Raw genomic sequence first — 23,971 nt, 5'->3', positions numbered from 1 at the left:
GGTCACTCCCTAAGGGGGAAAACAATGGGCACATTAATATTTTGATATTAACTGTCATAAACATGTCATACTGACTGACTGTTATGACACAAGACACAAAATGTTTTGATGAACTTTTGAAGATTTCTTCAAAGCCTGTTGGGCTGCTGTTGAAGAAATGCCAATAGGAATGATTAACAATGACAGTGTGAGCAATTCTGTGACAAAATTTTCCTCAGTGCAAATGAAGGACCAATGGTATAGGAGGAAGAAATGAAGAAGGTGAACACCAGTACAAGATATCTAAGGGAGTTTCACGCCAACAACCTCAGTTCCTTCCACAGCATGAAAGCTGCACTGGGTCCTCAATGGAAAGATGGCCACTACCGAAAAAGATCTAGCAAGAAAACAAGATGCTAAACCCTATTTTTTGCCTATTTTTGGCACCCCCTGAGTTAACTATCATCTGTTCTCATGGCCTCTCCTCATCCACCAGGTCTACTAATCTGGACTGTCAACTCCTGAACTTCCTCTGACCATGTCTGGGGACAGTGACGACACTAAGGCATCCAAGGGCAGTGTCTTACTGCTGCTGAGGGTGCATTTTCCCCTTTAAACCTAACCCCTGCCCCTGTATATATTTTCCAAGGGGATGACATGCAATGGGGACTGTGACATATTGACCACACCTCCACATACAACTTAGCCAAGGTCCTGCCTCTCTTATAGACAATATCTTCTGTGAGTCTCCAGTCTTCATCAGGGATCAAGTGTGATGCTGGATGTAAGCCATTCAAGCTTACCCCCCCAAGTGCCCAAGCCATGAACTTGAGTTGTCTATGCCACAGTCAGGGCATTATCCTCTGTGTCACAGAGCTTGGAGGCAAAACCCTCCGTGAAGAATATCAAACACTGTACACTTCAACAAATTCAAACAATGTCACTAGTGAAAGTACAAACCAGTGTTTTTTTTTTTTTTTTGGATTTCGGATGTGTCAGTCTGCATGGCACAATTGTGCAGCAGTCAGCATTGCTATGTAACAAGTCTTGGTTCTCCTGTTCGGTGTGCAGCTTTGTATGTCCTCAGAGTCCCACAGTCTCCAGTTTCCTCCCACATTCCAAAGATATCCTGACAGGTGGCAAGGGTGTAGCTAGTCCATACTCTTTGGACTCTACTGAGTACAAATTTCTAGACTTTACTTAGAGAAGCCATGTGTTTTTAGGTCATATCATGCCCACAAATGTCTAAATTAATGCCTTCAATAAGGGTTACACAGATAGAAAAATATATATTTAATAGTTTTAGAGGGAAACGTGGTACAAGCAGTTAAGTACTGGGAGGGTGGGTAACATGTCTAATTTTTAACAGCCAGTTGGGCTGTGGGGCAGGAATAACAGCACATTAGTACAAAATTACATTCTCTGGCTACACCCCTGACATGTGGATTGGTAACCTCTAAACTCCCCATAGGTGCATGTGCAGCTGCATTCTGAGATGGTCTGACATTTCATCTAGCACTTTTTTTATTTTATTTTTTTGATTTTCAAGATAGATTCTATCTCCCTTGAGACCCTTGAAATAATAAAGTGGGTACAGGAAAATGAATGAAACAAACACAATTCAGAAGAGACGTTTGCAGCTGATATATGTATGTGTGTGCATGTGTACTCAGACAACACCTCTGAATGGTAACTCTAAAGTAAAGATCCAGGTGCATCAAAGTATGAGCAATTATTAATCTCGGTCAATAAAAATATATTAAATGTTTTGTTTTTCAAAATAATTTAGGCACATACATATTCATCATCCCTGGAGTGCTGGTTTCTAGTATCTAGAAGATACTAAAGCAAGTGCTGACAGAAAATGAACCAGGAGGTTCAATCAAACAGCTGCATGAAGCCTCTCAAAAATGGTATCCTGGAAATTCTACACACTCCCCATGACCGTAGCACAAGTTTCTGAAATCCAACCAATTTACAACCTTGCAGAAATAACTGATATCTCTTTTATTTGACTTCCAGATGCTCCTCGAAATAATAAGCTAGAGGACATGAGTGATAAAAGACGAGATTTATAAACAAAAAAGTACAGTATATTTACAGAAAATGTACTTGCATTTTACAAATCACAAAAAGACATTTTAATACTACCATTTGGAAAGAGACACTGCAAATGTGCTAAATGTTTTAATTTTACTGAATATCAACAGTACAGCAGCACTGTTTTTCCATATACTGGCAAACAGTGGAGATATTTCCTTTCATGCTGTTCTGCAATTCACAACTCTGGTATTAAAAAAAAAAAAAAAAAAAAAACTTCTTCAGTACTGAAATGACTGCTGCCCTCAGCTCTTGAGAACTGTTTCTATACGAGCACAGACTTCTTTGGGGCCCAAGGAAATCATCATCTCTGCTACACTTGGACCTTGCTGCAAACAAAACAGAGATTTTTTTTTTTAGTTAGGATAAATGCAACATCAGGATCAACTGCATGAATAGAAGTGATTTTGCTGACCGTCACAAGAACATATTTCAACACAGCATAATATAATGTAACTTAAACATTTTACTGGAAATTAGTGATACCACTCACAGAACTGGACAAATTCTGTTGTATCATTTTTCCCAACTCTTCACATTTTCCTGACTGTAACAGACACACTGTCATCAATGTCTACTTCCATCTTGTTTCCTGTTACTAAAATTTACCTAGGACAGTCAACATTTACTAAAACATCATATCTAACAAATAATACTTAGTTAATGGTATCATCCTATAAGGTAACCATTCCCTAAATTTGGGAGTAGAAGTTATTCAATGAAACCACAAAGGGGGGGGCATAGAAGGAGCAATGGCTACAGCATTATAACTCGCAAAGCAATAATTACCAACTAAAAAAGGAAAGCCTTCTACTTTCTGGAGTAATTCACCTGTAAATATGCAGCAAAATAGAGTTATCACCATGGATGTTCAAAACAGCTTTATGTGTGAGTAATAGCATGAAACTCCTCTTTGAGGGCCCACTTCTTGGGTCCATTTTTTCTGCTCTCTAGCTTCTGTTATTTTTTTAGCCAAGTACATTCCACAATGTCATCAGGTTTAGAAGGAAGCACCAGCCTCCATGCTCTCTAGATCTCCCCAAGTAACTTGAACATGCATATCTGCAAGGCCCAAACAACAAGGACAAAAATTATAAACTAGACAAGCCTGCATAATTCTGCATCTGAACAGTGGTAGAAGAGTCATGCAAAAATGGAGACACAGGGAGGATAATTGAGACCTATAGCAAAAATCCCTTTCAAAAATCAAATTATATGGCAAGTACTCACATGTTTGTACAGCTTAGTTCAAGGGACTCTCTGCTATAGGTAATGTCTGTTAAGAATCCAAAGCAGTACCATCTGAACCTCCCGGGGAGGAAGAAGCCAGACAGGATCAAAAAAGCTAGACTTCAGAAGGTCTAGTAATAAAGTACTGAAGGGCCAAAAGAAGCCTGACTTCTGGAATTATGGCCCAAGCAACAGTTCTCAGTAAAAATGAAAAAAAAAAAAACATCAAGTAGGCCACAGGACAAATCCCTATAATGGTTGCATTCATAAACTAGATACTGGAAGCAGCAACAAACATGGTGGAGTGTCTGCTGTGGCCAAGGGAAGTCAACCACCCAATGAAACAAGACCCACTTCAATAAATACCTGTCACATCCAGTTGGATAAAAATCTATCTGGTCCATCTTCTTAAATCTGTGCTGACTCTTCAGGTAAAATCTGTGCTGACAGAGTACATCAATGGGACTGAGAGTCTTTTCCTCCCAAATAAAAACTGGAAGGTGAATGGAACAGTTTAGACAAAATTTAAACTATTTAAGGCAGGAAATGTGCTACTCATGAGAGACAGATGATCCATGTGAAAGACCAAGCAAATTTTCTTGAAAATTAGGACGTAAAGCTTCAAGAAACTGCAGGTAGTGGTAATGACTAACAGAAGATCTTCCAACAGAATTTGAAGTCTGCTGAACTGACTATTCAAAAGTAGAAAAGACAAGATGGGTCAGTTATAAAGCTAAGTCTCGGGGAAGAGATGAGCTCTTTTAAGGTGGGCAAAGATGAAACATAACCTTGAAAAACTGCGCTGGTCAAAATGTCTACTGTCGAAAAGGCTGTAATTCACTCTGAAATTAGAAATGTACAGCTTTACCATGGAATATTTTATTTACTTGAAATTTGTTTACCAGGATGATCCAAATAGACTAGTAAGTCCATTTTCAGCGGAGGCCTGGGACTAAAGCACCACTACAAACTAAACACATATAACAATACTTACTAGGTAATATAAAGAAAGTGTATTGAATAAACAGAGAACAATATCTAGGAGTGTCTAACTTGAAAATATAAGAACATTACAAATCAGCATACAGTATTACGGCACCACTATAGACAGCAGTATAATAAAAAATAAGAAGTTATGTACCTACCATAACGTTCCATGTTAGTTGTCTTCTTCTCGCCTTCTTTCTTGCTGGTTGGGTTCGGAGCCGATCCTCGGCCCCTGACTCGGCCATCTACTAAAGCTCGAGAGCTATTTACTGGCTCGAGGCCTCCCCTTATCCCACAATGCTTGGCGCTAGATACCCAGATCTCATTTGGCATAGCTAACACCATAGAAAAAATTTTAAGGACACTTGTCTAAAATACAAGGTTTACCTACAGTACTAAAACAGAGGAGGACGTAACCCAGATAAGACTCAGCCAGAGGAAGAAGGCCTCAAAAAAAGGACTCTTTTCGGTCTGTCTAGACTAGGGGGATGGAGGGTGGGATGCAAGAAAGAAGGTGAGAAGAAGACAACTAACATGGAACGTTATGGTAGGTACATTATTTCTTAATGTTAAGTTGTCTATCTCGCCTTCATTCTTGCTGGTTGGGACAGCGTCCCTAGCACCTTAGTCCAGGGTGGCTCATCGGAACAGACTCTTGAGCACAGTGGAACCAAAATCGGCTCTACTCCTAGAGGCCATATCCAACTTATAATGTGAAATGAAGGTATGAGGAGTGGCCCATGTGGCTGCAGCACAAATAGATTCCATTGGTAGTCTAGCTTGAAAAGCTACCGAAGTAGCTAACGCTCTGGTGGAATGACCTTTAGGTTTAGTAGGGAGTTCTTTATGTCTCAGCTGATAAATCAAAGTAATAATAGAGGACAACCAACTGGATAAGGTTACTTTAGAAACTGGCAGGCCCCGTTTGCCCTCAGCATAGGACAGGAAAAGTTGGTCTGATTTTCTTGTTTGCTTAGTCCTGTCCAAATAAAACGTCCAATTGGTGTAACTTTTGTTCAGCTTTGTTCGAATAGTTAGGAAAAAAGACAGGTAGATCAATAGCCTGATTCAAGTTTGTTTCAGAAGGTATCTTGGGCAGAAAAGAAGGATTAGTCCTGAGTGAAACTCTATCCTTGTGAAACACAAGGTAAGGAGGACGACTACAGAGGGCTTGAAGTTCCGAAAATCTCCTAGCTGAGGTGATGGCTACTAAAAAGAGAGTCTTCCAGGAGAGTAATTTTAAGGAACAGGAAGCCGCAGGTTCAAAAGGAGGGAGAATCAAGGAAGCTAATACCAAGTTTAAGTCCCACGGAGGCGGGGGATCTCTGACCGGGGGCCTAAGCAAAATAGTCCCTTTAAGAAAGGCCTTGCAAAGTTTGTGGGACATGATGCTGGTTTCTGACAGGCCAGTGTGGAAATTTGCAATAGCAGCTAATTGGACCCTAATGGTGGCAGATGAGGAACCAGCTTGAAAAAGTTCTGCTAAAAAATCTAGAACGTGATGGACAGGTGCTGTAAAGGGGTCTATATTCTTAGCCTCTGCCCAGAAAGAAAAATGTTTCCACTTACTAGCATAAGTCTTCCTGGTGGTAGATTTGTGCAAAGAAAGGATGATTTCTCACACCAGCTGAGAAATATGTGGAAGCCTGGCTAAGGTTGGAAGTGGAGCAACCAAGCTGTGAGGTTGAGAGACTGAAGGGATTGGTGCAGCCCGCCAGACTGATGGACCAAGAGGTCTGGCACTGGGTCCAGATGCCAAGGCTGCTCCAGCAGGTGATGATGCAGGAATGGGAACCAAATTTGTCGAGGTCAGTAAGGGGCAATGAGGATCATCCTGGATCCCAATGCGGTCGCCTTCTGAATTAGTTTGGGAATTCGGGGAAAAGGTGGAAATGCATACAGAAGACCCCGGGGCCAATCGTGAACTAGAGCATCTCTGGGGGAGTGGTCGGGGAGGGGGAAGAGAGTGAAGAAATCATCGCACTTGCTGTTGAGAGGAGTTGCGAAAAGGTCGCAGCAAGGTTGACCCCATCTGCGGAAAATTTTGCCCGCTACCGACTGATTGAGAGACCACTCGTGAGGCATGAGAATAGCTCTGCTTAGCCTGTCCGCTATGACGTTGGACTTCCCGGGGATGTGCGTTGCTATCAGAAACCGTTGAGAGGAGATCACCCACTGCCAGAGTCTGAGTGCTTCTCAACATAAGGGATAGGACTTGCTTCCACCCTGCTTGTTGATGTACCACACTACAGACATATTGTCTCTTTGAATTGCAATGGTCCCGGTGGGTAGAGAGTCCTGAAGAGCTTGCAACGCTAAAAGCACCGCTCTCATCTCCAAGACGTTTATGTGCAGGTGGTACTAGAGGTTGCCAAGTGCCCTGGACAGTCCTGCCCTGAAAATGCCCCCCCCCCCCGATCTGGGAGGCATCCGTGGCCACCGTAGCAACAGGAGGAGGAAGAACAAATGGTCTGCCCTGGAGTACTAGAGGGGAGACCATCCACCAAGCCAGGTGGTCTTTGCATGATTGAGTGATTATTATGTTGTGAGACATCGGAAGTTGTTGAAAAGACCATTGGGTAAAGAGCATCCACTGAAGAATCTGCATGTGAAAACGACCCAGGGGAACTAGTGTGATTGCTGCTGCCATGAAACCAAAGGTTTTTAGTACAAATCTGGCCTGAATCCTCTTGCACTGTAGTAAGACCTGCACATGTCGGCAAATGTCTGACACTCTGTCTAGAGGAAGTTTTGCAGACAGCCCTTTTGTATTTAATCTTGCGCCTATAAAGGTTATAGACTGACAATGCAGACTTTTCGTAATTTATTGAGATACCTAGCTCGGAACAAGTTTGGATGGTATAATCCCTGGCTCGCAGTAGTTGATGCCTGGTGGAAGCAGTAAGGAGCCAGTCGTCTAGATATGGAAACACCTGGAATCCTCGCCGTCTCAAGTGAGCTGTAACCACTGCCATGCATTTGGTGAACACCCTGGGGGCTGTGGTGAGACCAAAGGGCAGGGCTCTGAATTGATATTGACTGGCTCCCAGCCAGAAGTGGAGAAACCTTCTGGAGCGCCTGTCCATTTTGATATGGTAGTACACATCCTGAAGGTCTATGGAGCACATCCATTTGTCCTGACCCAAAAAGGGTAGAATGGACTGAAGCGTGACCATCCGGAACTTCGTTCTTTGAACAGATTTGTTTAACCTGCTGAGATCCAAAATGGGTCTCCAGTCCCCTGTCTTTTTTGGTACCAAAAAGAACTTGGAGTAAATTCCGGATCCTTGCTGGTCTGCTGGGACTGGCTGGATGGCCCTTTTTTCTAGCAGTTTTGAAATTTCTGGCACTGCTTGTTCCCTTAGACCGGGTGGAACATCTGGAAGGGACTTGGTTGTTTGTACAGGGGTGTGGACAAAGGGGATTTTGTAACCCTCGGATATGATGGATCGTACCCATTTGTCTTGTGTGAGGAGTTGCCAAGCTTCTGGGTACAGTGACAATCTTCCCCCGACTGCCTCCGAAGGTGGACAGTCGGGCAGCCCCTCAGGGGTGCTGAAAGGGTTTGTCAGAGAAAGATTGTCTGCTACCCTGATTTTGCGGACCCCCTCTGCCCCTCAGGCGGCGTCTATTATTGATCCCTCCCCCTGCCCCTGGAGGGAAACTTGCCACGTGCGTCAGGCACGACTCCCTGGGGTTTGCGAAACCACATTTTTCCACTCTTCTGACCCTTAGGGTATGGTCTAGAGGGAGTAGAAAAACGGACTCCCACGGCAGAGAGAGTCTTGCCTTCCTGCTCACACCTGGTAAGGGTATCCTTCACCTGTGGTCCAAACAGAGCCAAACCATTGAAGGAGGTATTGGTGAAGGAAGCCTTAAAGGGGTCAGTAAAGTTACATAACCGCATCCAGGCATGTCTTCTCAAAGCCATGCCTGTACCTGCGGCCCTACTCGCCCCATCGGCTGCATAAGAAATGAGCCGCATGGAGGAGTTGGCAATAGAGTTAAGGGTCACCAGCTGGGAGTTAATCTTATCCTTTGCCCTCGCAGCTGATGGATCCTGAAGGGTATCACCCAGTTCCTTGAGAAGATCCCTTTGAAGGCGGGTGAAATGGCACAGATAATTCAACGACCGCATGGAAAAGGTCGCTGAGGAAAACATCCGCTTCCCGTACCTGTCCATTGTCCTAGACCCTTTATTAGGTGGATGGACAGGCACCGAAGGGTCAGCCAACTCCTTCTTAGTGGCTACTGCCACCACCATGGCATCAACGGGGACACCTTTTGTCAAAAATTGTTTGTTGGGTGGGGCTGTAATGAACTTAGTTGGCCTGCGGGGAGTTGGTTCCACTGTGTCTGGGGCTGACCACACATTTTGAGCCACTACTTCCATGAGCGGGTCGAAGGGTGGAGACACCCAGGAGGTGGAAGGGCAAGAACCAAACGCGTCCAGGTATACCGACTTATCCTTGGAAGGGTTAAGGGCAGTCCAGTTCCCCCTCTGCTTAAGGATCTCTAGGATGTCTGAAAAAAAGAGACATCCTCAGAGGGGGATCTTGGGGACCCTTCCGAATCCTCCAAGTCAGTATCAGACGTGACTTGACTCGGGGGAGTCAACATGTTTCCTCTTACATTTTCTCTTCCGAGGGGGCTCCTCTGAATGATCAGGAGAGGCCTCGGAAGAGGAAGATACGTCCAATGGGGTGACCTGGAGCGTCTGTTCTCCACGCTTGGAGTCAGGAGAGTGGACAGAGACCAATGCAGACACCATGCGGGGAGGAGCCGAAGGGGCCAATCGAGGAGCCGACTCAGGAGTCAGCACGCTCCTCATGACCTCAAAGGCGCCCCTATCAGGCAGAGCAGAGGGTCCCCACTCCGAAGAGATGTGAACCCTTCCCGGCACCGGGAGGGACGGCTCCGAGGCTGATGTCGGGGCCGAGCTCACCTGCGCCGAAGCCCCGAGAGGGAGAACAGGGTCGGACAAGGGTCCAATGCCATTCGCCCCCCTCGGAGCTGACGAGCGAGAATTGGTGCTGAGATCCTTCCAAAGAAGGAACCAATGAAGAGATCGGAGCTGACGAAGGAGCCGAAAGATGTGGTATCGGCTCCGACGTTTCCAAGATTCGAGCCGCAACCAGCTCCGGCTCCGAACACAACAGGGGAGTCAGAGGAGGAACTGCTGAAGACACCAGGACAGCCACAGTCTGTTGAGAAGGGCTGGTTAACATTTTGGCCAGGGCCTGCGATTTAAGGAGTCTACTGACCACCCTCTCCAAGTCATGATCAGATAACCTGGAGGACCGAGAGGAGTGGGAAGTATGGCTTTGTTCCGACTGAAGCAATGGTGACCTCAAAGCCGAACGAACCGATTCTAGGGAAGGGGACCTAGAACGTTTTCGGCCCGACGACAGTTCCGACACTAAAGTTGGAGCCGATTGAAGTCTAGGGATGTCGGCTCCAGCCAGAGCCGAAGAGGAGGCAGATGCTCCACCCGGCAACGGCTACGAACTGGGAGATGATGGCTTGGCGGGCTTTGAGGATTTCCCTGACTGAGGCTTCACTGGGAATCCCTCTGGCTTAAGTAAGCCTCTCAAAATAAGCTTGTTCCTACGCTCCTGCAGGACTCTCAGGCTGAAGGCATGACAGACCGAGCAGGAGTCCTGCAGGTGTAGGCAACCCAAGCAATAAACACAAGAAGTGTGACTGTCTGTCAGAGACATATTTTGACAGCATGAGTCACACTTCTTGAAGCCTGAAACTTTAGTATCCTTGGACATACTGGCCCGGGGATACTAAAGAGAGAAAAATTAAACTAGTGCTTAAACAATGCACACAGAAACACACACACCCGCACTAGTTAAGCTAACAATAATAACCACAAAAAACTAAAACACACACTTAACTATCCTTAATAAAAATATACAAATACTACAAGGCTAAACACTACTCCTATAGATACAACAAGGGTGGGGTTAGCCACTAATAGAGAGAAACAAGGGGGGGGAAGGGTTGAAACTCTCTAACAGAAAACGAGTTTCCTTAGTGGGACAAACTAGGGGATACACAGTCTAACTACACTACAAGGGAAAGACAATCTATATATAAGAAAAATACAAAGTAAATATTAGCTAGTAATACAAAAAAAAAAGGATTAATATGACCTAAGCCAGTAAAAGCGCAACCTCGTAGCTGAAGCGGCAAACGAGATCTGGGTATCTAGCGCCAAGCATTGTGGGATAAGGGGAGGCCTCGAGCCAGTAAATAGCTCTCGAGTTTTAGTAGATGGCTGAGTCGGAGCCGAGGATCGGCTCTGAACCCAACCAGCAAGAATGAAGGCGATATAGACAACATTATAACATTTTCACATATCGAGTGGAAACAGCAGTGTAAGAACTTATGTATAAGGGAACTCAGAGATAAAGGAGATACTTGAAATTAAGTAGGCAAGGTACAGAGAACTTGGGGAAGGGAGGACAGTAGAGGGGAGAGAGATAAGGGGGATTCCAAGAGAAGGGGAAAGTGGGAGTGGACAGGGAACAGATTGGAATAGGGAGACAGAAAAAGCAGATGTGATGTAGGAGAGCCAGAAGAATGGGATGTAGGATCACCCTGGAGATGTGCAGGAGCAGAGCCAGTTGTTGGTTAAGGGTTCCCTGACAAGTTATTTAAAGTTGGATGAGTTAGTGGCATCTAGGATGCATTGAGCAATAGAGTTCCAGGTTCTGGATATTTGGTTGGAGACTAGAGAATTAGTAGCTATTGTTGGATTTAGTGACTTTTATAGGTTCATAGGTAGGTACTAGGCTATCAGCCCAAGGGCCTAAGTAACCCTAGCCAACAAAGTTCCCTGGCTTAAACCCACCCAAGAAAGTTAATTTCCTGTGCCCTTGTCGAGCAGAGCCACAGAAGTGATCCCTGGGGTGTATTTCCTATTTCCCATCCACATATCAAGATTTTTCTTGAAGAGTGTTAATGAGGAACCTTGCTTGACATAGATGGGTAGCTTGTTCCAGAGTATGGGAAATCTCTGGGACAAGAATCTATCCCTCCAGCAAGTCCTGTTTATTGTGGCGACAACGTTTAGGTCCCTAGCTTGGAGCACTGGGATTTCTTTAGGTGTAGCATGTCCAACAGCTCTGGGTTTGACATAGCTTTATATGTTAGTCAGAGATCACCTCGGAGTAGGCAATATGCTACAGAGTAAAGCTGGAGTTTTTTGAGACGATCAGTGTAGGGCATCTGTTTGAGGTCAGTAATCCTCTTTGTGAGGTACTTCTGTGGTCTTTCCAGCTGTTGCAGATGTCTTGTGAGGTACATTCCAAAAGGGGCATTGTACTCTATAATGGGTGTAATGAGTGTCGAGTAGAGGGGAACAATGACCTCTTTTTTCCTGGATGAAAACCCTTTTGTGATGAGGTGTGCCATGTAGAAGGATTTCCTGACTACTGTGGCAATGTGTTTATCAAAGGAGAGACTACTGTCCATCTGGGTCCCAAGGTCTCATCACACATTCGGTGTTAAGAAGACTGCCACCTATGTGGTAGTTCATGGGTTTTATTATGAATTTTCGAGAAGATCTTAGGTTTCTATTATTAGAGTATGGTTGTACCAGGTTTTGGAGTGCTGGGTATTTATCAGGATGATATAGGATGGTATGGGTAGTAGTTACCTGATTGTAAGATAAGAGATTGGGTAGTTCAAGCCACTTGAGTTTGTGAAGGGCAGCACACTTGGTGGGATCTGTAAGGGGAGTCTGTTATAAATCTTGCAATTTTGTTGTAAGAGGCCTCTTGTTTATTTAAGTCTGTTTTTTTAGGTTTGTGAAGATGGGAGAGGCATAAAGAAGGGTAGATAGTAGATGAGTCCTGGAAATTGATTGTCTGGTGGTGTTTGTTAGGAATGGCTCAATTCTGTACAGTCAGCCTAGTTTTATATGGACTTTTTAATGACCAGTGCTAAATGTTTATCAAATCTCAGGCAACAGTCAATGGTGATTCCAAGTAGTTTGGTTTGCGGGACAAGTTCAGTTTTGGTTTTGTTGGAAGAATATATGATAAACAGGACAGTATGGTTTTGTGTTTTGTTATTGGTGAAGAGCATTAATTTAGTTTTATTTGGAGTGAGTATGAGTTGACCCCAAGTCAAAGAGGTGCATGAAATAGGAACAAAATAAATGTAGACACAAACACTGAAACAGAGAAGATTTTCCAGCATAAGTGCTCAATGCTTTCCACTTTATATTGTAATTCTGCATAGGTAAAGGCTTTCTGGTAGCCATACTCATGTCTGCAAAGTTTGCCAGAAGGACCATTTGCCTCAGAGAATCAGCTGCAGCCACTAGGCATAACAATGGGGTCACCTTTTAGTGCACTCAGACTTAAAGTTGCAGGGCAGACTGAAGGTCAGCTGGTCATAAGAGGCACAGTGGAAGCATCCCTAACTCTCAGTGGTGACACACGGACTGGTGGGTAAAAATCGACTGAGCTCAAACCTCAGAGAGATTGCCAGGAGACTCTAGGGGCCTCATCCATATCAGCATAATGACTGGCATTGTACTCCAACATAGGAACTGTGAATTTGACCCTCAGGATACATCCCAGGTGTTGCTACAACCACAGGATCTCCCAATTTTAAATGAGAAGTGGTACCAATCCTTAGGATTCTTCATCCTGAGTTATTACCAACTTGTAAGTATACAAGACTGCTATACTAGCTTTTGTTGGTTTGACAAATGTAACAAAATATCAAATTAAGATACCATGCTATGTTTTGGGGCCCCCCAGGAGCAGGGGGACCCAGTGACTGCTGGATTTGTTGATGCTTAAAATCAGCTATGTATAGTTGGAGATGAAATTGTGATAAAAACATTGAAGGATTTGCTCTGACATGAATAATGAGTCAGAATGCAGTAGCAGCAAATGTATCAGAACAGAGATGAAAATGGAGCAGAATTTAATAGAACAAAGTTTAAGGAGCCCGAGGACATTTCTAATGCAGGCTTGATGAATGGCAATTGAGATGTGAACAGAATGGGGGATGTGGTGCATTTTTGGTAAGGGGTAGGAGTTGGAGCCTGGGAAGCATTTTTTTGTGCTGAACCGACTTGAGCCTGTGGCTACGTAACAAGAGTTTGAAGGAGATGAGATGGGATGGACTATCCTAGATTCAGTTGGTGTTTCCTAATATGCAGCGCGTCTATCCTTCCCCTATCTCAACTTCTTTTAGCTGGGTGAGTTTATAAAATTCAAATGTCAAAAAAAAGATATATATATATATCTATATATATCTATATATATCTATATATATCTATATCTATATATATATATATATATATATATATATATATATATATATATATATATCTATATATATATATATATAGATATATGTAACATATATATATCTATATATATATATATATATATATATATATATATATATATATATATATATATCTATCTAACATATATATATCTAACATATATATATATATATATATATATATATATATATATATATATATATATATATATAACAAACCATACAATCATCTCCACCATTTGGCAGTACACATTACCACAGGTCTGAAAATACTTTAACGAGCATCCATGGCTTCCTTATGAAAACAAGTGGCCACCTTTAATGACTTCTAAAATTACCCAAATGTATATATCACATTAAGTACTTCCATGAGAATGAAACCAAAATGGTAATACTTCAGAAAATCTGCCTGTTACAGTTGGTAGCACATTTTAATAATGGCACCCCTAGCAAAGATGTTGCATCAGATATGTTTCCATTTTAAAACCTGTTCACATTTATTCTAAGCTAAACGAGCACACAACTTGTGCTTACAATTCCTTGTACTTCACGTGTTCCTGTTACCTCTAGGCCATTATTTCTTCTGGCTCCTCATGCATGTTCATGCAGTAGTTAAACTACAGACATATTTCTATGTAGTTTTCTTTATCTTCAAAATGATAAACTGCATCATTAGTTAAATTGGTGTTCTTGCAAAAACAATATTACTAGTTTTCAATGTATATGTACATTTTTTTTTACTTTATAACTAAACATCGTCAGTATATCCTCCTTATTTGGACATTTAAAAAATGACATTCTTCTTGGCAGTGAAAGGAAAGAATAGATATTTCTGTGCAAGTAAATAATCCACTACAAGAGGACACTGTTTTTTGTGTCTATTCAGCTACCTCAATGCTAACTAAATAACTTAAATGTAGCACACTAACAAGTACAGATCTCAAAGAGAGATTTTTTTTTTGGGGGGGGGGGTGTCTTGAGGTAGGCCCTACTGCCAGAGGGAGATCCAATGTTCAATAAAATATATGTTGCCCGAGTACAGGATTTAATAACAAGCCCTTCAGTCCTGCCCTTGTATGTATAATATGACTCCTTGAAGTGTCATCAAGCTTGTGATACTTGATAAATATGCAAGGTGAAAGCTATACATTAATTTGCTATACAGACAATTCTAAATAATGCAACTGTTGCTTGGTTGAGTGGTTCACAAAGCCCAACAAACTTTATTTATAGGAGATTTAAACCCTCTGCTTTGTTTTGTGCTGAATTCTCACTTATGAGAGGAGCTACAGCTTTCATAGACGTGTCAAGCCAAGGTTTTTCCTATATGTACCAATCATTTCCTCTGTATGCTCCCAGAGGGTTTTCTAATTGGTGGGAATGCATCAGGCCAAGTATGGAGATGTTAGCAACTTGCACAAGCACCAGACACCCTCAAGAAGCCCTGCATTACACCAATCAGTCTTACATTTTTACTTGGCCTTTGATTTTTTACTGCAGATCTTTAAAGAACATCCCTAAAGGATACTTACACGTCCTATTGCACTCCCCTTAAGGAACAAACTAGGTAAAATTATCATTGTGCCTCCATTACTGACATGACTGCTGAAGTATGACATTCTAATTGAATTTAGGTCATGATGAGCACCGTGCCTCAATGCCAGTGGTCAGACACTTAACGGTCTGTTTTTACAACAACAAAAAATATGCATAAACCATTTGGAGGTTTATTTGTACACAGTTTACCTTATCTTTATGCTGGCGTGTAAAAGAAATTAAAAAATGAGTCTAGATATTTACGCAAGTCTAAATAAAATCAAAGCTACTTCTGCATGTCTAAAATACGTAACAGCTGTTCTCTTGTTTTTTTTTTTTTTGTGACTTCTGTCCACAGAGAAGACAGTGAGTTGGATGAAACAGTTAAGGAAAATAATTTCATCTTCAGAACAAGCACATGCAGAAGTATAAATAGCAATTCATATACAACAAATTAAGACCTAAGATGGGCAAGTAGGATGCTATAGGTCTGTTTAACACTAGACTGTGCTCCTATCCCAGTTTTAGGCTATTTTGGTTTCCTGTATAAAAACTTTGCATCTTCAAAACAGTCTGGAAATCTCACCACATTTTCAAGCAGATATACTGAGAAAATTGCAAGTAAAATGCCCTTAGATGGCACTCTTAGCTTCAAAGGAAAAGGGGCAGATGCATCCTGACTTTTAATGGAGGAAAAAAAAAACAAAGTCTTTTTTATGTCCTAGAACCCAAAGCAAAATATAATCACTTTTATAGTAATAAACAGACTTTTTTTCTTTTCTTTTTTTTTTTTTTGTAACGAACAAACTTTTTAGGGCTTGAAGTCACCACCACCACCACCACCACCACCACCACCACAACTATAAATGTATGTTTTTCTTAGCTTTTGTCACTACTAGAAAATGCTTTTGTGTAAAATACTTACCATAAGTGAAGCTTGTCAAGGAAAGGTAGCTAGAACAGTAAATCATAACAGTTGGATTTACTCACCTTCCCAAGAATGTCCCTGTGTAGACTTGCCTACTCTAATCTACTGCCCCTCATGGTTATGAGGATGTAGGATCCAGGCCTGTATATAAGCCCAGCTATGTCTTGCCTAGTCTTCTTTTCTTCAGGACAAGGACCACAGAGGGATGTAAAGTTGTGATAAGTAGTAGCCATTGCCAATAAGTACACAGCAGAACAAAACAAAATGAACAGGAATCCTTATGAAAACAGTAAACAATACATATCTTACACAACTATGAACAAATCCCAGTTGTGGGAAGGAGGGAGAGCATTCTTACATATTTATTTTATTTATTTATTTATTTATTTGCAGTTGGTTTACCAGGATAGTCCATTGGGCCAAAAGAACCCGTTTTCAATGGAGTCCTGGGGAGAAAAGCTCCAAAAAATAGACATACAGACTAGGTAGATACAATAGAGAAAAGCTCTATAAGCAAACAAAACATACTAGGTACATACAATAGATTACTAAAGATACTTATACAATTTTAAAAGAGAATACAGTCATTGAAATCACATTTGAGGTACTTTCCACTAAGCAATCTTATAGAAGTAAGTAGAATAAATGTGGGGTGTGTTAGGGCTAAAGAGGTAGTTAATTTGTAGAAAGTAATTGTTTATGTAGGCATAGTTGAGTAATTTAGGAATGAATGGGAGATGAAGAGTACCTTGTTTTTAAGATGGGTGGGAACAAGAGCATTCCCATACGGACTTAAGATGTGTGTGAAGAGATTTTTTGAACATATAATGATTACTACTGGTGCGAATGGATGGTGGGAGTGAGTTCCAAAGTCGTGCTAGGTTAAAGGATAGAAGGTTTTTACCTGGGGGACGAGTTGGTTTATGAACTTCTAATAGGTTTTGATTGTTTGACCTTAGGACTCTGTCAGGTAGGTGCAACGTAAAAGCAGAAGACAGGGAGGGACAAAGAGAGGGGTTATTGATGAGCTTATGGGCTAGGGTTAGCTGAATGAAGTTGAGTTGATGTGGAAGTTCAAGCCAATTAAGTTTTTGGAGAGAGGAACAGTGGTGGGTGGAGGACCTGTGACCGTTTGCAAACTTGGCGATTTTGTTGTAGCAAGAGGAAAGTTGTTTCTTTAGAGAGGGCTGGAGATTAGTTAGGAGAGGTGATCCATAGAGAAGGGAGGGGATAAGGAAGGAAGAAGAGAGGGAAATTTTGGTGGTCTTTGTGAGGTACTGATTTTGACGGTAGAGCATGCCAAGTTTTTGGTGTTTTTTTTTAATATTTAGTTGTAGATGGGAGTTGAAATTAAGTTGGTTATCAATTTGGACACCTAGTAGCTTGGTTTCAGACACCAGTTCTAGGATTGAGTTGTTTTGGCTAGTAATGAAGAATGTGTTTGTATTGAAGGGAGTATTTTTGGAGGGGGTAAATACCATGAGTTTAGTTTTGGAGGTGTTAAGAGCTAGATGGTTTATTTTCATCCAGTGCTCAGTGATTGAGAAAGCTTCTTGTGTGAGATTTTGAAGCTTATAGGCGGATGTGGCAGAGCAGATATTGGTAGAATCGTCAGCGTATTGGATGATGTTAGAGAATGGGATAGATTTGTGAAAATCATTTATAAATATGTTGAAGAGAAGAGGACCAAGTATAGAGCCTTGGGGAACTCCGGTGGGGGTGCTGAGAAAAGAAGAAGTGGCCTTTTTCCATTTTACAGCTTGGTATCTGTTTGATAAGTAGCTGGAGAACCAGTTCACAGAGGAGGGAGAAAGGTTAAGTTTTGAAAGTTTTGCTAAGAGCAGACTGTGTGAGATAGTATCAAAAGCCTTAGAGAGGTCGAGTAGTAGTGTGGAGACAATTTGGCCAGAGTCGCGTGCTTTGTTTACGGTTTCGAGATAGGAGAGGAGGGCTGTCATGGTGCTATGATTTGGCCTAAAGCCGTGTTGTGTAGGTGTGAGAAGGTTGTTCTCTAGAAGATGTGGTAGTAGTTGAAGTTGGATACACTTTTCTAGAAGCTTGGAAATGAGGGACAGGATAGCGATGGGACGGAAGTTGTTAACATTGCAGTTATTTCCGCCTTTATGTAGAGGGATGATAAAGGCTTGTTTCCAGAGTTGGGGCACAGTACATTCCAGGATTGAGCGGTTGATGAGAATGCTTATGGGATAGGCAATAGCTTCAGCAGCTATACTTAGGAAGTATGAGGGGATGTTATCAGGTGCATTTGTGCCAGGCTTCAATTTCTGAAGGAGTTTCTTTATTGTAGAAATGGGTATAGGTTTTAATAAGAATAGAGCAGAGTGAGGGAGAGTATTTGATGCTGGTAAGGAAGATGAGGAAGTTAGAGTAGGAGAAGAGTTGGGGGATATAGAGTGAGTAGATGGGAAAGTGGAAGGAGGAAAAGTGCAGGGTGGATTTTTGGCAGGAGAGGGTGGGGGGGTATTGGATGGTGAGGTAGAAGTAGGAAAAGAGGAAGTTAGTTTACTAATGGATTCAATGAAGAAGGAGTTAAATTGAGTGGCCAAATCTAAATCTGGGGCATTTGGGTCAGGGGTGGGGGTGTGTGGTTTGCTGGGGTTTAGGAGGGTGGAGATTCCTTTCCAGAATTTCTGTGGATTTGTTTTATTATTGTTTTGGAGGGTAAAGAAGTAATTTTGTCTGTCAGAGATAGTAAGCTTTTTTGCTTTGTTTCGAAGGGTTCTGTATTCAGTGTGGGATTCCGGGGTCTTTCTTTTCTGATAGAATGCCCAGGCTTTATCTCTAAGGCGCATGGTTGCTAATGTGTTTTTGGTAAGCCAGGGGGCAGAATTATTTTTTATTCTTTTTGTCCTTAAGGGGGCTAGAGAATCTAATACTTTTAGGAATGTAGAATTAAAGTATATACATATAAACACCAACATCTGCTTGAAGACCTAACACCTGGTAACTGACTTATACAACTGTACCACCTACGTTCAATCTAAACTATAATCTATATAAACAACCTTCTCCCAACCTTATCAACAAACAAAAAGAGATGGTGTGACAATTCTTCAATGAGTCCGGACTCAAAGATGGCTTTTTGAGGACTGGAGTTGCCAATGCATTCTTTAAAACAGGTGAAAAGACACTGGTTCATAACGAATCTCTAATATGTCAAAGAATGACTGGGCTCAACAACGGCAAGCAGGAAAACAACTACTCTGATAGGCCCATGAGTTCAGCGTAGTCTACAAAGTCAATCTCATCCCAGATTAACTGAAATGCATCAGTGGTTTAATCAAATGCAGCCACAAAGAAGGAAGAAGAACCTTCTTGCACCAGATACAGAGGTCATCGGATAAGACATAAATCAGGTTAGCAAGATCAGTATAGTCAGTTCCAAACAAGTCTTGAAAGCTGTTTGCTAAGAAGCATGCCTCTCAACTGTCAAGATTTTGCCTCATACTTTTGATGAGTTCCTCATAAAATTTGTGGTTTTCTGGCAAATCACTGATGAGTGAAATCACAAAATAGTGGCATACATTTTAGTCTCAAAATTCATAGCCTTCAGAAAATGCATGCTAACAAAATCTTGTTATTCTATAAACTAAGTTTATAAAAGTAATTTTTAAAATATGTTCCTATTTTTGGCCTTTGTCCCCTCATTATTTTAGGCTTTGTCCAGATTTCTTGCATTAGTAAATTGAGAAGTATGACGAGGTAAATCCTTGGTGTGTTGGCACTATATGTTATTATCCAGACATGCTCTTCTGGTGTGTTAAGAAACTAAAACCTATCACAGCTTAAATTAGAAGCATAATCAGTTTGATCAAATGTAATTCAAAGAGAAGAAAGAAGAAGAGATTTACACTTGATTAGGTAAATCTTAAATGCAAAAAACTGAGCATCTCGCTTGCACTCAACTGATGTAAAAGCTGTTCATGGTGAGATAAAGGCTGGGCTGTCAGCCATTAAGAAGAGAACAGCTGGCTTACTAGTTGCGGCAGAAAGCTCTAGAGAAAAAAAAGTCTTCTTTCTAAAAATCTCTTACTGGTGTAAACAATAATGATTGGTCAATCTAAGATTGCCCTCTAGCTGAAGCACGTGCCTTCAACACCATTCTAACATTTGCCTTTTTTAATAAAAAGTGTGGAGTTTTTGTTTTGTTTTTTTTTTTTTTTAAACATGCTTGCCCACCGTGACAAGATGCTGTACACTGACTGGGGCAAGGGACAAATGCAGTCAGATGGTCATGTAAAACAACATTACTAGTTGATCAAGATCAGTTGTATGCTGCTCACAAAGAAAATAACATCAGATGTTACATGATACAGGTTCTTATATTCCAGAGTTTCACATCAGTTACACTAACATGACAGTTCCAGACTAAAGCTGATGAGGTAATGGTCATACCTAAAGTCTAGTTCTGCCAACAAAGTATAGATAACCTTAGCTGAATTGAAACCAAGTCCAAACAACAGTCCTTGACTGAGTGCTTCTACAAGTGCCATCAGGCTTGTGATACTTAATAAACCAAATAGTTTGAGTAAATCAACAAGTGAAGGGTGAAAATCAGTGAGCTCTTGTAGGAAAAATTTCACTCTGCCAGTTGGATAGCAGAAGAGACCTATAGTTTGCGCCCACAGCCATAATGCCCACGAGGGTGCTGGCATCACGAGGATGAACCTGCAGAGATAGCAGTTCTAAGTCATAAACTGTCAAATCACCACTAATTTCAACCTAACAAGGGCACTGAATAAAAAAAGACAATGGAGGGAAAGGGCAGAGTGACTGCCAACTGATGACCATAATTCTGCTCCAATCACATCTTCATTATGAATGCAAAGTTGATACTTTGAAGATACTTTGCTTATTACACTTTAACTTTGCATTCTTACAGATCACTCTTCATAGGACTAGAGATACACAGGTTCACGCTAACATCCTGTGATTACACACAGGAGTTCTGGGCATCTGAAACAGAAAGGAATAATACTTGTTCCTGAAAGACCCCTGCTTGTGCTAGCAACAAGCAACTTTAACCATGTTCCACACGCGCAACTGAGTGACCACCACCACCTATCACCAGTATGAGTTAGATATGACCTACCCACCTATTGCGGCAATGACACTGCAGCTTTCCTGTGAAATTCAAGAAATCTACAGGATCAGCTGCTGAGGTCTCATGCTAGGTATAGGGAAGTCTGGTCTGTCCAGCTAACATGCTAACACTGTGACCTTCAGCAGGACAAGCACTTACATCAGAAAATTAATGAAAATTGGCACATTATGCTTAGAACTACATTTTAAAACTTCAGTCATCATAAGATAGCATTAACTTTGCAGTGAATGGCATCTTCCATTTAAACAAAATGCAGACTGTTATTGCAGTGAATATTGTCATACTGACTATTGTATGTCAACACTTTAGTGGGGGCAAAGGAAGGTGAAAAAAGGCAAGTACCATTCTAAGTCTGATTTGATGCACATATGAAAAGCCAAACTCACAAGACAAACAACATATAACCATATAGGTGCCACCAATGTGTATTTCTAAAACTTATGTTTAGAATCAGTTTTATAATGCATATGATTTAAAGATATTATAAACGACAAACATCTACCTACGAAAAAAGGACTGTAGTGACATATCCATATATGACACAGCACAAAAGTTTCACCTGTAGTGTGTAGACAAAGCCAGCTCAGGAATGAAAACAAGGATAACTTTATTAAACAAAGAATACAAATGGTACAATCTTTCATAAAGAGTATTTCCTCAGGTATTAAACAAAACAAAAGCTAATTCACTAATTATATAGGTGTCCCAAACTTCTGACATCACTGGTCAGTGTTTGTCACAAGAAACCAATTTGCCCTTCCCTCTGCATCTTTTCTGTGACTTTTCCTGCTATCAAGTTTAGCCTTAAAGTTCTGTAGTTTCCAGGAATAGTTCTAGTCCACTGTTGTGCAGTGGCACCACCATGACCTAGGGCTGCCACCTTTTCAAATGCCCAAAGTGGGACATTTTTTGTAGAAATGTGAGATTTTGCATAACAAAACACACCTATGGCCAGTGTAAAGGACAAAAGTTCACTTTTTTGCCAAAACAAAAGCTTATTTATGCAGCATTTGAGTTGCTTATGCTATTTCTTATAATATTTATGTGTTCCAGATACAAAATAACTGTTTTATGCAACTACTAAAGAAAACGTAAAAATATATTTTGTCTTAAAATTTCAGGACATTTGCCATTTTTTAGGTTTTTTTTTTTGCAGGACACAACTGCCCAAAGTGGGACTGACCCTCTCAAAGAGGGACAGGTGGTAACCCTACCATGACCTTCCTCCCATCCACTGAACTTTCTGTTCTGCTAAGTGACCAGCTGAAGAGATCTGTTAGGGGATATACGATCTCGAGGCCATGAACCTGCACATTGTCTTCCCTTAACTCATTTCTTTCCTACATCTTCCCTTGCTATATGACCATCAGACATCCTTCCTCTTTCCTATAGCTTTCTCTCAAACTGTCACTCTTCCTTCCTTTTCCTTATAAAGATAAACAGTAGTGAACAATTCAATGAGAAGTTCTGCCTTTTTTCAATCCTTATTGTATTCCTTCCCCTTTGACAAATCTCTGCATTTCTATCATGACATTTCTTTTTCCCCATCTAAGTGAATAATTATTTTTTTACTCTCTTTATTCCATCTGCTCTTCTTCTAGTTTTGCTGTTTTTACTAAATCTTCAGACAATTTTCTGTTTTCTTCATAACTGTGCCTACTCGTCTGTTCTCTTCTTTAACTCCTGTCCTTTCCATGGACTAATTCCTAAATCTTTCCCAATCCACAGTGGCCTATTTCCGTTTCCCTGCCTTCCTCCCTTTTTCCCAGCCTTTTTTCATAAACATTTGAGTGCTTCTCTCTATACATAGACCATTTGATCCTTATACTTGTCTCTAATCTCCGATACCCAATGTATCTGATTTCCAAGACTTCTTTGTGCAGACACTGCTGTATTTCCTTCAAGCCAAGATAGGGTTTCACCCAAGTGAAAACAGATGCCTACATGTAATTTTTCTGAAAAGCTTAACAATACATTTTTTTAAAGACAGTGAACAGGCCTGGTCTTGATATATTTTTTTCACTCTAAATTTTGCTGTCAATAATCATTCATTACATTCAAATGGTACTTACCTGGCACCCCCCAGTTTTTTCAAACCCTAAAGTATTGTGTTCCTTTATTATTAGTCTATTGGATGGTACACTGTGAAAGATCTTAATAACAACAGGTAAGAATTAGTACCTCTACCCTTATACAACTTCACAGTTGAACAGTGTAGAAAACATCTGTAGTATATGGAGCACACTGATTTACACTCCATATCTGGGTAAAAGACATCCCTGTTATGCACCTCTCTGATGCCAAAGAGGTATATAACAAGTTTTATTATGTACCATTCAGAGCTATGATACTCTAGTCTCACGCTGTAGTATACACAATGTCCTTCACTGAACAGCACTTGGAAATGATAGCTTTAAAACCTGGAAAGCACTTCAACATGCCATACAAAAAAGGCACAATGAAGTATTTAACAGCTTTTAAAGATGTTAGTCCTTAAGAGGTACATTTAGCTTCTGGCTACTGTCAGTGTGGCAGCATTAAGGGTGTAACAGGTTTCAAAGCAGTAAAACACATCACACTCCTACAATTTTCTGGTCTAACTTGAAGTATATCAAGGTAGCTTAAACTCTATATAATACAAAGACTTATGACTGGGTCATCCATCGTAACTATTTTTAATGTGTTCTCAAAACAAATAAAAAAAATCCATCTTGAGAACATATTAATAACTTGGTGATAATCAATGTCTAGTGATAATACTCTGT

At 41.1% G+C, this 23,971-nt stretch overlaps 1 protein-coding gene across 1 annotated transcript in view; it reads right to left on the bottom strand.

The window, feature by feature from the left end:
* Window positions 1-1,971: 1,971 nt before the first annotated feature.
* The window catches only part of EARS2 (glutamyl-tRNA synthetase 2, mitochondrial), a 470,754-nt gene continuing 448,754 nt past the window's right edge, over window positions 1,972-23,971 (bottom strand). The window contains exon 9 of the mRNA XM_044061134.1: window positions 1,972-2,408. Within this exon, the coding sequence (XP_043917069.1) occupies window positions 2,325-2,408 (84 nt within the window). The 3' untranslated portion in view covers window positions 1,972-2,324. The remainder of the gene's footprint in view (window positions 2,409-23,971) is intronic.

The sequence above is a fragment of the Protopterus annectens genome, chromosome 2.part0 (assembly GCF_019279795.1).
Source record: "Protopterus annectens isolate FY-2018-M chromosome 2.part0, PAN1.0, whole genome shotgun sequence".
In the NCBI taxonomy this organism is placed as follows: Eukaryota; Metazoa; Chordata; order Ceratodontiformes; family Protopteridae; genus Protopterus; species Protopterus annectens.
The sequence above is the reverse complement of the archived record's forward strand: the minus strand, read 5'-3'. Positions and strand labels throughout refer to the sequence as shown.